The sequence below is a fragment of the Mustelus asterias genome, chromosome 18 (genome assembly GCF_964213995.1).
Source record: "Mustelus asterias chromosome 18, sMusAst1.hap1.1, whole genome shotgun sequence".
NCBI classification, from domain to species: Eukaryota; Metazoa; Chordata; class Chondrichthyes; order Carcharhiniformes; family Triakidae; genus Mustelus; species Mustelus asterias.
This window is the reverse complement of record NC_135818.1, coordinates 10,908,696-10,924,483: the sequence shown is the minus strand read 5'-3', so window position 1 is coordinate 10,924,483 and position 15,788 is coordinate 10,908,696. Positions and strand designations below refer to the sequence as shown.

The following is a 15,788-nucleotide window of genomic DNA, read 5'->3' as shown; positions in this document are numbered from 1 at the left end:
GATTTATCTTGCACTCATCAGGACAAATGCAAGGTTGTCACATTTCAAACAGTGTAGTATAAATTATTGACTGTTTGAAATGTGGCATTCTTATATTTGTCCTGATCTGTGCAAGATCAAGAGCTTTGGCAACATTGCTTTCTCTTGAGTAATATTAATATTTCTATTATTCTGTAATATTTATTTACACAAAAAATTAAGGCTCAATCTTATGATTGTCCAAAGATGTGCAGATTTAGGTGGATCGGCTATGCTAAATTGTCCTTTAGTGTTAGGGGGACTGGGTAGGGTAAATGCTTGGGGTTATGGGGCTGGGGCCTGGGTGGGATTGTGGTCGGCGCAGACTCGATAGGCCGAATGGTCTCCTTCTGCACTGTAGGCTTTCAATTAAAAAGAACTGACACCTCATTGTTGTCACAGCCCTATTTTCCTCCAAAGGAAATGCAGGTGACACGGTGGCTAGCACTGCTGCCTCACAACACCAGGGACCCGGGCTTAATTCTGGCCTTGGGTGACTGTGTGGAATTTGCACGCTCTCCCTGTGTCTGCATGGGCTTCCTCCAGGTGCTCCAGTTTCATCCCACAGTTCAAAGGTGGGCAGGTTAGGTGGACTAGCCATGCTAAATTGCCCTAGTGTCCAAAAATGTGCAGATTAGGTGGATTAGTCAAGGTAAATGTCCAGGACTATAGGGATAGGGCAAGGGTAAGATGTTCTTTCATAGGAACATAGGAATAAGGAGCAATAGGAGGCAAATTCAGTCCTTCAAGCCTGCGTCACCATTCAATCAGATCACGGCATTGCATGGTCCTGTTAAAAGGTGGTGCTTTTTCTGTGTTCAGAGATTTAAAATGCAAGTACACAGAGAGCCCAAACTGAAACATTGTATCGAAAGGCCAAGCAGCAGTGTTACCAAGACAACAGGCTTTTGAATTTAACCATTCAATTTGAATCAGGCACTTAGATACCAAGAACCTATTAAATTTAAATCTGATGGTTTTGACAACCTAGGACCAATCCTATTTTGGGAAATATTGATATGTCATCACTGGTATAAAAGAAGGGGGCAGTGGGACAAAGAGAGGAGAGCAACTGCACCTGCCAGAGCTATCAGCTCTCTCTCTAGAGAGAGAGAGAGAGAGAGAGAGAATCGCTGGCTCTCAAAGCTTCATCTATGTCTTGGAGAAAGTACCATCTAGATACCAAGGAAGAAAGAAGTTCCAGACAGAAGAATCAATAGAGAAAGCCCAGAATATTCCAGAGGACACAAAACCTGGTTGTAATTTAGAGAGTGACTAAATTCTATTTTGTTAATGAGTGGGAATTGTATTTATTTGAACAGCATTCCATTAGAATCTTGTTTTATTCGGGAATAGTTAATAGAAGGGATTTATTTGGTTTGTTAATAGTTTAGTTAATTTGTTCACTGTTAATTAGATAAATTGTTACGTGTTGATTTTAGAGAGTGCGTCAGAGATTTATTTTGTATTTAACCACCAGAAGTGGTAAGAGCCGGTCACACCACTTCTCACACACCTTTTACAGATTAAAAGGCGAGGTATTCCTCTTTGGGGGTTTCGGTGTCAGTCCTCAGGAAGGGGGGATCAACCGCCGCTTTATAACATTCATCAACACCAGAATCAATCTGGTGATCCTGTCTCCAATGCCACCACATCCTTCCTCAAATAAGGAGACCAAAACTGGACACAATACTCCAGATGTGGTCTCACCAACACCCTATACAATTGCAGCAACACTTCTCTTTCTCTCTTTCGGAGAGTCAGCGCAGGCTCGATGGGCTGAACGGCCTCCTTCTGCACTGTAGCGATTCTATGGTTCTATCTCTCTGGCCAAACACAGAGAACCCATGAAAAATAATAGTGGCAATATCTGATTTGGAAACAGGACTCAGAGACAATGCAGAAGCTATATTTGAAATGTAGTTATTGTTGTAATGAAGAAAATATAGCACAGCCATTATACACTCAGCAAGGTCCCACAAAACAGCAATGAAATAAATGATTAGGACATGTTTTGAAGGAGCTGCTTGAGGGATCAATGTTGGCCAGGAGTTGCCCATTTATCTTTGAATAATACCTTGGGATCTTTTGCATCTACTTGAAAGGACAGGCGGCATGTTGGCACAGTGGTTAGCACTGCTGCCACACAGCGCCAGGGACCCAGGTTCGATTCCCGGCTTGGGTCACTGTCTGTGTGGAGTCTGCACGTTCTCCCCCTGTCTGCCTGGGTTTCCTCTGGGTGCTCCGGTTTCCTCCCACAGTCCGAAAGCCATGCTGGTTAGGTGCGTTGGCCGTGCTAAATTCTCCCTTAGTGTGCCCGAACAGGTGCCGGAGTGTGGCGACTTGGGATTTTGACAGTAACTTCATTGCAGTGTTAATGTAAGCCTACCTGCGATGAGAATAATAAAGAACAGATTTGATGTCTTATCCCAAAGAGGGCACACCTATAGTGTAATGCACCCTCAGTGTAGCACTGAAGTGCCAACCTAAATTATATGTTTGTCTCTGGATTGGAACTCGAATCCATGACCTCTGACTCCAAGGCAAAAATGCTCTCACTGAGCCAAGGCTGACAAAGAAAAAGATGGAAATACGGTCAAATCATGCTCTAATAAGATGATTCTTTAAAAATGCTCAGAGGTCACCACACAGTTACAGTTGAGCAGCCACGGCAAACATTTAATTCAAAGCCTTTCGCTTGGCAATAGCAATTAAATAGTCTAAGCAAATGAAATGTTGTGTAATCATATTTATTTAGTTTCAATCAAAAGTATCAGTTATAATTAACAGAAAAACTAATATGAACTCGAGAGTGTCAACAGCTTTTCACAAACAACATTCTGCTATTAGTTTGCTCAATCTATCCGTTATATGTTCAATACCAAAGCAGCATAGAACTTTAAAACCAGTTCTAATACAAGAAAATTTATTTTGCATTAATGGACTATTGTGTATGAAAGAAAGTCACCTTTTACAGCTCAACGGAAACAAAAGATGAACAAAGTGAAGCATCCACAAACAGTCTCAAGTAAAACATGGCAAATATCAGTTCACAGAATAAAACAGCTTTTCCCAAACATTGTCTAATCGGCACTTTCCACCGAACGCGACCTGGACCTCGTCCTGGACCGGTGCGTCAATTCGGAAGGAGATTTTGATCTTGAATGTGCCTTCTTTGATGGTTGATCTTTCCTGCCTGGAGATCTGCTGGCAGAACGGGATTTACTCGGACTCCTGCTTCTGGACCGACTTGCTGACTTTGAGCGCCTCGGCGATGGTGACCGACTGCGAGATCTCGAGGAACTCCTGGAATGAGATCTGCTTCTGGTCCTGGAAGTGAAATTCGATTACCAAGATTTTCATTCTCAAATATTTAGCTACCCAAGGTCAATAACTTGATTTCTAAATGCTTATTCATGTGGAAAAGGCACCTCATACAAGTTATTTAAAATATTTTTAAATAATATTTGTGATGCATATACAATGCAGAGTTTCCCATGTACACCACCAGCAATTTGGACACAGAGATCTCACAACATCAGGTTAAAGTCCAACAGGTTTATTTGGTATCACGAGCTTTCGGAGCGCTGCCCCTTCATCAGGTGAGTGATTGGACAATCTGTGCCAAGATTGAAAAAAATACCCGCTGAAATTTAGTTTATTTATTAGTGTCACAAGTCGGCTTACATTAACACTGCAATGAAGTTACTGTGAAAATCCCCTAGTCGCCACACTCCGGCGCCTGTTCGGGTACACTGAGGGACAATTTAGCATGGCCAATGTACCTAACCAGCACGTCTTTTGGACTGTGGGAGGAAAATGGAGCATCCGAGGAAACCCATGCAGACACAGGGAGAACGTGCAGACTCCGCACAGACAGTGACCCAAGCCGGGAATTGAACCCCGGTCCCCAGCGCTGTGAGGCTGCAGTGCTAACCACTGTGCCACCCATAACACTGATCTTAATTATTTCCCTGTCCCTCATAAAGACATTGGGTAGTCAATGACCAACCTCCACAACAAATAAGAAATCCTACAGATTTTAGCTGATCGCAGCAATGGTGGAGAAGGGGGAAGTGGGAATGTGCAATAGTTCCCGCTCCTCATTAATACTGAGCAGCCTGACTGGAAAGTACATGTGTGATATCAAGATTAGATCGAGCGGTGATTTACCCCATCTCCTTAGGACGAAGCTACAACAATTTGTATTTACGTAGCACCTTTAACTCAATAAAACGGCCCAAGGCGTTTTGCAGAGGCATCATAAAACAAAATTGGACACTCTGCCATATAGGATGACCAAAAGCTTGGCCGAACAGATAGGTTTTAAGGAGGAAAGGAAAGTGAAGAGCAGTGGAAAGGTTTGGAGAAGCTTAGGGACTTGGCAGCTGAAGGCACGGCCACTATAACATTGCTTGTATGTCACATGGAAATAGCAAGAACTTTTGTAAATTAAAAGGGCAAATGCTAACAGTATTAGTAACAATTACCTGCGTTTCCGATCTTCAATTAATCTTATTTTTCGACCATTTATCTCTGTACCCTCCAGCTTGTTGAGAGCGTTTTTCATATCGCTAGATGAGGCAAACTCAACCACCCTAAAACAAAGTTACATTTGAGAAATGCACATCTTGTAATACTGACAACCGTGCAATATTTTGCCTCAGCTGGGAAGTGCACAGCCTGATATAAACTAAAGCTTCAACAGAAGGTCCCCAGTTCAATCCCCAGTCAGTGTTGAATATGCACTCACCCTGTGCTGATACCTGGGACTGTGGAGGCAATCAATAAGGGTTCTCATTCTGATGAATACCTGGGAGTCTGAATGGATATTGGGCAAGCGTGGGCTCATAGAAATCATAGAAACCCTACAGTGTAGAAGGAGGTCATTCGGCCCATCGAGTCTGCACCGACCACAATCCCACCCAGATCCTACCCCCACATATTTACCCGCTAATCCCTCTAACCTACGCATTTTAGGATTCTAAGGGGCAATTTTTTTTAACCTGGCCAATCAACCTAACCCACACATCTTTGGACTCAGGGCTGGGATGTGATGCCTTCCACAATTTCAGGGTCTGCCAACGTTCAATTTTAGTGTTTGTTGATGTTCAATTTCTGAGAGAAGAATGGGCACAGTAAGAAGTCTCACAACACCAGGTTAAAGTCCAACAGGTTTACTCTGAATTGCGAGCCTTTGGAGCGCTGCTCCTTCATCAGGTGAGTGGCGGTTAGTTCACAAACACAGCATATATAGGCAAAGACACAATATCTATGATAATATATATATCACAATATACGCTGTGTTTGTGAACTAACCTCCACTCACCTGATGAAGGAGCAGCGCTCATGATTCCAAATAAACCTGGTGTTGGACTTTAACCTGGTGTTGTGAGACTTCTTACTGTGTCCACCCCAGTCCAACCCCAGCATATCCACATCATGAGTGAAGAATGGCCACTTAGGCAAAATAGTAGAGCAAACCTTGATGTTTGTGCAATCATTACCAGAACATGGATTAATTCCTTCAAGAAAAAGGAAGACAGAACATTGGAAAAGTACATTTTAAAGAAACAAATGTTTTAGGAAAAATACTTCCTCTACACTTCACGATTCAATCCATTCTGTAACAGGACCCAGCAACCTGCATTGGAGTTGCCCGAGGTTATTAGGTAGCGCCACACATGATACTCAGAATTTCAAGATTACAGCTGTGGCTTTTATCCACAAGAAGAGGGATTTGAGTGAGCATATCCGCAGAGGAATCGGGCTGACATCTGTTTTTTTTTTTACAGTGGCTCACTTGGGAGTTGCTGGAGGCTGATATCAGGTGCTATGCAGTCAGAGAGGAGAATCAGAAAAGAATAGACTAAGTCCAATCTCAAAGCACAATACAAACTGCGGCTTTGTGATTGTAAGACTCTGTGATAACAGGACTGGACTGATTTTCACAAGATGCTCCATCAAGAAGCTGGGAGCCCTGGGAACATGCGGCCAAATCTTGGATTGTATTCGGGATGGTACTCCAGTTCAAAGATCCACATAAAGATGGATGAGGCTCTTAAAATGGAAGTGAGATGGGTTGCTGCTATTCTATCTGATGTAATGGCTTGAAAGACAATGCACGGTATGGGCTTGCAGTGTCTGTTCCACCTAAACTATTGTGACACTGATTAGAATCATAGAATCCCTACAGTGCAGAAGGAGGCCATTTGGCCCTTCGAGTCAGCACTGACCACAATCCCACCCTGGCCCTATCCCCATAACCCCATGCATTTACTCTTGCTAGTCCCCCTCACACTAAGGGGCAATTTAACATGGCACATGTTAACCCGCACATCTTTCGGACTGTGGGAGGAAACTGGAGCACCCGGAGGAAACCCACGCAGACATGAGGAGAATGTGCAGATTCCACACAGACGGTGACCCAAGCCGGGAATCGAACCCGGGTCCCTGGCGCTGTGAGGCAGCAATGCTAACCACTGTGCCACCCTGCCAGTTTAATTCTTGCAGATTAAACAGTGTCGTTGGTGGACACACCCAGAGCTTTACACATCATTAAGCATTCTGGGTTAACGTGTGGTATACTGTACTGGGAACCGACACGTGCAGTTAAGATCATGATTGCGAGGTATTGTTCGGAGATGAGTATCTGCTCCAATTGTTGGTTCACATCATTACCCGAGAATCTCAATGTCTGCAAACTTTAGCTCTGTGACCATTCAGAAAGGGCAAAGGACGATTTGATCATTTTCACCTTCCTTCAAAGTTCCAAAGCAGGTAAAGTTTATGGAATGTTATATAATGAAAGCAAATTTTATGGCCCAGAGCTTCTCAGCGTGCCATAAACTGGGCAGCATGGTGGCACAGTGGTTAGCATGCTGCCTCACAGTGCCAGGGACCCAGGTTCAATTCCGGCCTTGGGTGACTGACTGTGTGGAGTTTGCACATTCTCCCCGTGTCTGCGTGGGTTTCCTTCGGGTGCTCCGGTTTCCTCCCACAGTCCAAAGATGTGCAGGTTAGATGGATTAGCCATGCTAAATTGGTCCTTAGTGTCAGGAGGACTAGCTAGGGGTAAATGCATGGGGTTATGGGAATAGACCTGGGTGGGATTGTGGCTGGTGCAGACTCGATGGGCCGAATGGCCTCCTTCTGCACTGTAGGATTCTATCATTCTTTCTCTTGACTGTGTGTGAAACCCAGGACCAGGAAAGGGGCTTTGAACATATGACCTGAGTTGATTCTTCCACTATGCTGACGGCATATCTCATTACACAACTAATGAGGAAACTATCGCTGGAAGACACTACTAAATGTCAGAAAATGTGCTCATATATCCAGCACTCATATCCTGGAATCCCAAAGCCTTAGCTTACCTTTTTGCATCTAAGCTGTTTGGATTTGGGTAATTTAGCTGTATCCCCTTGGGGAGAGACACCAAGATAACCTTAAAATCTAAACAGCTTCCACTATTGTACTTCACACAAATCCAATAAACAAGAATATCACAAATAGCTAAAAACAACTGAGGTGTTCTTGTATTCATTAATTATATTTCCGTTGGTCACAAGTTTACTTGCCAACACAGAGTAACACTAGCAATTACCCCCATGGGTGATTGTTGAAGCTACCTACCCCAAAGCGTCTTGATGCTTTGATTAATGCAATATATTTGGATTCCTGAATTGGTAATCCAAATTAATTTACTGTTCCAGATGGACTGGTGGAATTAGAATTGAAACATGCTCTTTCAGTCAAACAGCGAATAAGGTGGTGATGAATCAGAAACTATTTAAAATTAAGCAATCTGAATGTGTCAAAAGTAAAATACACAACCAAATTTAGTCATATATTATGAGATGTGCGTTCAATATTTTTTTAAGAATCCATTTGTTCTCTTCCTTCATGTAGTTACCAATTCAAGCTGCTCAGTATCTCACCCAAGTGACCAATCTTCGCAGGCCACTCAACTATTCGGTCAGCCACTCCAGCCAACAGTTCTGCTATTGCCATTCAACTGAGATCAGTGAAGTCAGGACAGCTGAGTGACTGAACCTGGGTGCTTTCTGGGCAGCAGTACATTTACCATCTCAGTCACCAGAAGAGCCACTTTTGCCTTCTTCCGTCATCAGTTGTTCTCAATTCACTTGACTTCACAGCAGAAACTCAACAGGTAGAACAGGACTGATGTGCGGCTTCTCATTTACTGTTGTCTAAGTGGGGCAGCACGGTGGTTCGCACTGCTGCCTCACAGCGTCAATTCCTGGCTTGGGTCACTGTCTGTGCGGAGTTTGCACGTTCTCCCCGTGTCTGCGTGGGTTTCCTCCGGGTGCTCCGGTTTCCTCCCACAGTCCGAAAGACGTGCTGGTTAGGTGTATTGGCCGTGCTAAATTCTCCCTCAGTGTAACCCGAACAGGTGCTGAAGTGTGGCGACTAGGGGATTTTCACAGTAGCTTCATTGCAGTGTGAATGTAAGCCTACTTGTGACTAATATATAATCTAACTTAACTTTAAAAGAGTGACCCAATTCTAATTCTATCAGTCCTTTCTCGGAAAGTAAATTGATTTGTGTCACCAATGCAGGAAATTAATAATACTCAAAGTAAAAATGGAAACTTTAATCACTTGCGATTTCCTTGAGGCTCTGACGATGCGAGAAGCCTGTGTCCGCCAGGACGCTGGGCTGGGCTCAGCTGTCACCGGCTCTGAATACCTCTCTGTCCATTCCTGCATATTTTGTAATGACTCAGCCAATCAGAAAAAGTTTATAATAGAAATATGTGGCATGCTGAACAGTGTTCAATCAAGTGCTTTGTTCGCCCTGAGTTCATGTTTTTTCTTCCTGTTGATGTGGAGATGCCGGTGTTGGATTGGGGTGGAAACAGTAAGAAGTTTCACAGCACCAGGTTAAAGTCCAACAGGTTTATTTGGAATATCGAGCTTTCGGGGCACTGCTCCTTGCTCAGGTGAGTGAAGAGGTAGGTTCACAAACACGGCATAGATAGGCTAAGAGACAATCGCAAGAATTGTGACAATTGTGTCTTTGCCTATATACATGCCGTATTTCTGAACCTACCTCTCCACTAATCTGATGAAGGAGCAGCGCTCCAAAAGCTCGTGATTCCAAATAAACCTGTTGGACTCTAACCAAGTGTTGTGAGACTTCTTACTGTTTCTTATTGTTGCCAGAGATCACCTTTTCATAGAATCACTAAACATTCCTGAACAGTCAACATGACAGCAATTAAATTGAAATAATCTTGTTTTAACATTACTCTAACTCCTTCAAAATAAGAGGGATCTGGATGTCCTAGTGTATGAATCACAAAATCTTAGTAGGCAGGTGCAGCAAATAATTAGGAAAGCTAATAGGGTTTATTGTGAGGGGAATTGATTACAAAAGTAGGGAGGTTTTGCTTCAGTTATACAGGGCATTGGTGAGGCCACATTTGGAGTACTGTGAACAGTATTGGTCTCCTTATTTAAGGAAGGATGTTAATGTGAATCATAGAAATCATAGAAACCCTACAGTGCAGAAGGAGGCCATTCGACCCATCGAGTCTGCACCAACCACAATCCCACCCAGGCCCTACCCCCACATATTTACCCGCTAATCCCTCTAACCTACGCATTTTAGGATTCTAAGGGGCAATTTTTAACCTGGCCAATCAACCTAACCCGCACATCTTTGGACTATGGGAGGAAACCGGAGCACCCGGAGGAAACCCATGCAGACACGAGGAGAATGTGCAAACTCCACACAGACAGTGACCCGAGCCGGGAATCGAACCCAGGACCCTGGAGCTGTGAAGCAGCAGTGCTAACCACTGTGCTACCATGCCGCCCGTGTTGGAGGCAGTTCAGAGAAGGTTTACTCGGCTAATACCTGGAATGGGTGGGTTGTCTTATGAGGAAGGGTTGGACAGGCTTGGTTTGTACCTGCTGGAGTTTAGAAGTGTAAGACATGGTCTGATGGAAACATATAAGATCCTGAGGGGACTTGAAAGGGTGGATGTGGAAACATCTAGAACTAGGGGTCACTATTTAAAAATAAGGGGGTTGCTTATTTAAGATAGAGATGTAGATAATTTTTCTCTCTCAAAACGTTGAGAGTCTTTGGAACTCTCTTCCTCAAAAGGCAGTGGAAACAGAGTCTTTAAATATTTTTAAGGCAGAGGTAGGTAGATTCTTGGTAAGGAGGTGAAAGATTATTAGGGTAGGCAGGAATGTGGACTTGAGGTTACAATCAGATCAGCCATGATCTTATTGGATAGTGGAACAGGTTCAAAGGACCATGTGGCCTACTCTTGCTCCTAATTTGTATGTTCATAAGGTGCAAATTAAATGTCTGACTCAACCAACAAGTTAAAGAAAACAACTCCATATTATAACTTGCGTCTCAGTAAGTGATCCCTGAAACTGTGTTCAATATGGGTCTTGTAAACTCAGCACCCTTGGGGGCAGTTGAACCAGGAACACTCCTCGTCACAATGGATATCTCGGCACTCTACACCAGCATCCCCCAAGACGACGGCATTGCTGCAACTGCCTCCGTATTCAACGCCAACAACTGCCAATCTCCAGACCTAATTCTACAACTCATTCGCTTCATCCTGGACCACAATGTCTTCACCTTCAACAACCAGTTCTTCATCCAGACACATGGAACAGCCATGGGGACCAAATTCGCACCTCAATATGCCAACATCTTCATGCACAGGTTCGAACAAGACTTCTTCACTGCAAAAGACTTTCAACTGACTATGCACTAGATACATCGATGACATTTTCTTCCTTTGGACTCATGGCGAACAATCACTGAAACAACTATATGATGACATCAACAAGTTTCACCCCACCATCAGACTCATCATGGTCTATTCTCCAGAATCGGTTGCACTCATCTCCATCAAGGACGGTCACCTCAGCACTTCACTGTACCGCAAGCCCATGGATAACCTCACGACGCTCCACTTCTCCAGCTTCCACCCTAAACACGTTAAAGAAGCCACCCCCTACGGACAAGCTCTCCGTATACACAGGATCTGCTCAGATGAGGAGGATCTCAACAGACACCTACAGACGCAGAAAGATGCCCTTGTAAGAACAGGATATGGCGCTCGACTCATCGATCGACAGTTCTGACACGCCACAGCGAAAAACCACACCGACCTCCTCAGAAGACAAACACGGGACACGGCTACGACATCTTCTCCGGAGCCTTCAACATTAATCAATGAAGACGAACATCTCGCCAAAGCCATCCCCACACTACTTGCCTCCAAACAACCACGCAACCTCAAACAGATCATTGTATGCAGCAAACTACCCAGCCTTCAGGAGAACAGTGACCATGACATCACACAATCCTGCCACCGCAACCTCTGTAAGACGTGCAGGATCATCGACACGAATGCCATCATCTCATGTGAGAACACCATCCACTAGGTACACGGTACATACTCTTGCAACTTGGCCAATGTTGTCTATGCTGCAAGAAAGGATGTCCCGAGGCATGGTACATTGGTGAGACCATGCAGACGCCACGACAACGGATGAATGGACACTGCTCGACAATCACCAGGCAGGAGTGTTCCCTTCCTGTCGTGGAACACTTCAGCAGTCAAGGGCATTCAGCCTCTGATCTTCGGGTAAGCATTTTCCAAGGCGGCCTTCAAGACACACGGCAACACAAGGCAACGCAGAATCGTCGCGCAGAAACCGACAGCCAAGTTCCGCACACATAAGGACGGTCTCAACTGGGATCTTGGGTTCATGTCACACGATCTGTAACCCCCACGACTTGTCTGGGCTTGGAAAATCTCACTAACTGTCCTGGCTTGAGACAATTCACACCTCTTTAACCTGTGCTTAACCCTCTCCACTCGCATTGTCTGCACCTGTAAAGATTTGATTACCTGTCAAGACTCGCATTCCAACCATTATCTTGTAATTGAGTTTGTGTCTATATATGCCTTGTTTGTGAAACAAATCCTGCACTCACCTGAAGGAGCAGGGCTCCAAAGGCTCGTGCTACCAAATAAACCTGTAGGACTTTAACCTGGTGTAGTGAGACTACTTACTGTGCCCAACGCTGGCAACTCCACGTCATAGAAACCTTACAGTGCAGGAGGCGGCCATTTGCTCCATCGAGTCTGCACCGACCACAATCCCACCCAGGTCCTATTCCCGTAACCCCACACATTGACCCTGCTAATCCCCCTGACACTAGGGTGAATTTAGCATGGCCAATCCACCTAACCTGCACATCTTTGGACTGTGGGAAGAAACCGGAGCACCCGAAGGAAACCCACGCAGACACGGGAAGAATGTGCAAACTCAACATAGACAGAAACCCAAGGCCGGAATTCAACCCGGGTCCCTGGCACTGTGAGGCAGCAGTGCTAACCACTATGCCAACCTGTACCATCTTTTGTAAAACTTGATGCAAATATTTATTTAATGCCGCTATCATATCTTACCCCTCCACAATTAGATTGTCTTCCACGCATGAACAATGCAATCTCTAGTTACTGTTACTTTTCATGTGCTTACACAAGCCCCTACCATTTCCTTTCATATTACTGCTTTTGTTTTCCTATTCTCTTTTAGGCTTGCTAATCTCCCCTTTTACCTTGCTTACATCTTCTATATTCTTAATAGTTTTCTCAGTACAGACTGTCCTTGTTGCAGTTATGACGAGCAGCACTTACAATGATAATGTAAATTGACACTGTTTCGAATTTACAATGCCAGTTTTGACTTTATGACACTATGTCAGTGAACAATTGATCTCTACCAACTCTTTTGTTCCTCTGTGTTGTGTCTTTCACAACCTCATGAAGGGCAAATTGCTTCCCAGGTACAGTACAGAATACTAGCACTATTATATCTTGGGAAATACACTACTCTAAGGCAATTATACTGAAGCAAGATCTCACAAACTTTTCACTATTCAGTGAAAATAGGGAATCGCACCTTGGTTCAGGGGCGGCAAGGTGGCACAGTGGTTAGCACTGCTGCCTCAGAGCTCCAGGGACCTGGGTTCGATTCCCGGCTTGGGTCACTGTCTGTGTAGAGTTCTCCCCGTGTCTGCTTGGGTTACCTCCGGGTGCTCCGGTTTCCTCCCACAGTCCAAAGATGTGCGGGTTAGGTGGATTGGCCGTGCTAAATTGCCCCTTAGTGTCCCAGGATCCAGGATATGTAGGTTAGAGGGATTAGCGGGGTAAATATGTGGAATTACGGGGATAGGGCCTGGGTGGGATTGTGGTCGATTCGGACTCGATGGGCCGAATGGCCTCCTTCTGCATTGTAGGGATTCTATGATTCTAACCAACCCCCTATTTATAACATTGCTCCCTTGGGAAAACCAGTTTCAACTGACGCCATGGTTTTCAGGAACCGGTTGTGTCTAAGTCTGGGTATTCCCTGTACTTTTGTCCTAACTTTATCACATGCCTCCTTTCTAAGTTTAATTTCATCATCTTATTTTATCCAAGGAAGTCCATTGTTTGATGCGCACCCTTTGAGCTCTGCACAAATATGCTTAGTTTATACTTTATCCAGCTAATTTTTGAAAAGTTTGCACTATTGATCTATCAACCTGTGTGCTAACTTTTCTGCCGAACTGCCATACGTTTACATCAGTTATTTTCCCCACTCCACTTGCCAACATTGCGCAAGCAATGCTTCTTTACCTTGTTGGACTAGAAAATTACTGATCTAGGACATAATCCTGGATGCATTCTAAAAAGAATCTTCCACGTTCATCACTGTTATTCTGTTTTAAAATCACCCAATACTATTGTCCTGTTGATCTGACAACTTTCATGGTACGAATAGAAAAGAGAGTGAGTTGTTTGCAAAGAGCCAATAACCTGTGTGAAGTTTTGATCTCCTTATTTAAGGAAGGATGTAAGGAAGGAGGCGGTTCAGAGGAGGTTTACTAGATGGTAACCTGGAATGAGTGGGTTGTCTTATGAGGATATGTTGAAAAGGCTGGGCTTGTTTCCACAAGTGATTAGAAGAGCGAGGGGTGACTTGATTGACAAGGTGGATGTGGAAAGGATACTTCCTCTTGTGGGTGAGCCCAGAACTAGGAAGCACTGATTTAAAATTAGGGGATGCACTTATAGGAGAGAGATGAGGAGAATTATTTTCTCTCAGGGGGTTGTGCAGCTTTGGAACTCTCTGCCTCTGAAAACAGTGGATGCGAGATCACTGAATATTCTTAAGGCAGAGACAGATAGATTCCCCTAGCTAACAAGAATCTAAGGTGATCGGGTAGATGAGGAATGTGGAACTCAATGCCAACAGATCAGCCTTGATTTTATTGAACAATGGAGCAGGCTTGATGGTTTACTTGTGCTCCTATTTTGTACTTATGGCTCATTAGAATTCCTACAGCCAACGTGAATGAGAATATGCACCCTCTCCCTCAATCTGGAGGGAGAGGAGAACCTGCCCCTGTCTACATCAATGGGGATGAAGTAGAAATGGTTGAGAGCTTCAGGTTTTTAGGTGTTCAGATCACCAACAACCTATCCTGGTCCCTTCATGCGGACGTTATAGTTAAGAAAGCCCACAACGCCTCTACTTTCTCAGGAGACTAAGGAAATTCTTTCTACTTCGTCCCCATTGATGTAGACAGGAGCATGTTCTCCTTTACGCTTCCTGAAGTTGATGACAATCTCCTTCGTTTTGTTGACATTGAGGGAGAGATTATTGTTGCCGCACCAGTTCAGCAGATTCTCTATCTCATTCCTGTACTCTGTCTCGTCATTGTTTGAGATCCGACCCACTACGGTGGTGTCGTCAGCAAACTTGAAAATCAAATTGGAGGGGAATTTGGCCGTAGTCATAGGTGTACAAGAAGTATAGTAGGGGGCTGAGAACACAGACTTGTGGGGCACCGGTGTTGATAATGATCATGGAGAAGGTGTTGTTGCCTATCCTTACTGATTGTGGTCTGTGAGTTAGGAAGTTCAGGTTCCAGTAGCAGAGGGAGGTGCCGAGGCCCAGGCCACGGAGTTTGGAGATGAGTTTTGTGGGAATAATAGTGTTGAAGGCTGAGCTGTAGTCAATAAATAGGAGTCTCGCCAACTTCTACAGATGCACCAAGAAAGCATTCTTTCTGGTTGTATCACAGCTTGGTGTGGCTCCTGCTCTGTTCAAGACCACGAGAAACTACAAAGGGTCGTGAATGAAGCCCAATCCATCACTCAAACCAGCCTCCCATCCACTGACTTTAACTGTATTTCCTGCTGCCTTGAAAAAGATACAAAAGTCTGAGATCACGTACCAACCGATTCAAAAACAGCTTCTTCCCTGCTGCCATCAGACTTTTGAATGGACCTACCTCGCATTAAGTTGATCTTTCTCTACACCCTAGCTATGACTGTAACGCTACATTCTGCACTCTCTCCTTTCCTTCTCTATGAACGGTATGCTTTGTCTGTGTAGCACGCCAGAAACAATACTTTTCACTGTATACTAATATCATGTGACAATAATAAATCAAATCAAATCATCTTTTTTGCCATGGAACGTTATTATACTTCCATGCTCCTTTCCTTTTTAACATTTAAAATTAAATAAGGTTAAGGAAATAGCCCAAGACAGGACTAATATAATAATCTTTTCTTCATTATCAAAATACATCCTTTATTCACTGTCCTCCTATTCCCCTAAAGCGCAGGAATATGGTCCCATAGAGGGATATGGTCCCCGGAAGGGTCAGGGGCTTTAGTTCAGTCGGGCAGCATGGTTGG

The 15,788-nt window shown here is 44.2% G+C and overlaps 1 protein-coding gene across 3 annotated transcripts in view; it reads right to left on the bottom strand.

Moving 5' to 3' along the window:
* Window positions 1–2,752: 2,752 nt before the first annotated feature.
* Window positions 2,753–15,788, bottom strand: part of LOC144506941 (serine/arginine-rich splicing factor 5-like) — a 43,072-nt gene continuing 30,036 nt past the window's right edge. For all 3 annotated transcript variants that reach the window (XM_078233348.1, XM_078233349.1, XM_078233347.1), the window contains 2 exons: window positions 4,509–4,616; window positions 2,753–3,348 (listed from right to left, as the gene is read on the bottom strand). In XM_078233348.1, coding sequence (XP_078089474.1) covers window positions 3,102–3,348; window positions 4,509–4,616 — 355 coding nt within the window. In that variant the 3' untranslated portion in view covers window positions 2,753–3,101. The remainder of the gene's footprint in view (window positions 3,349–4,508; window positions 4,617–15,788) is intronic.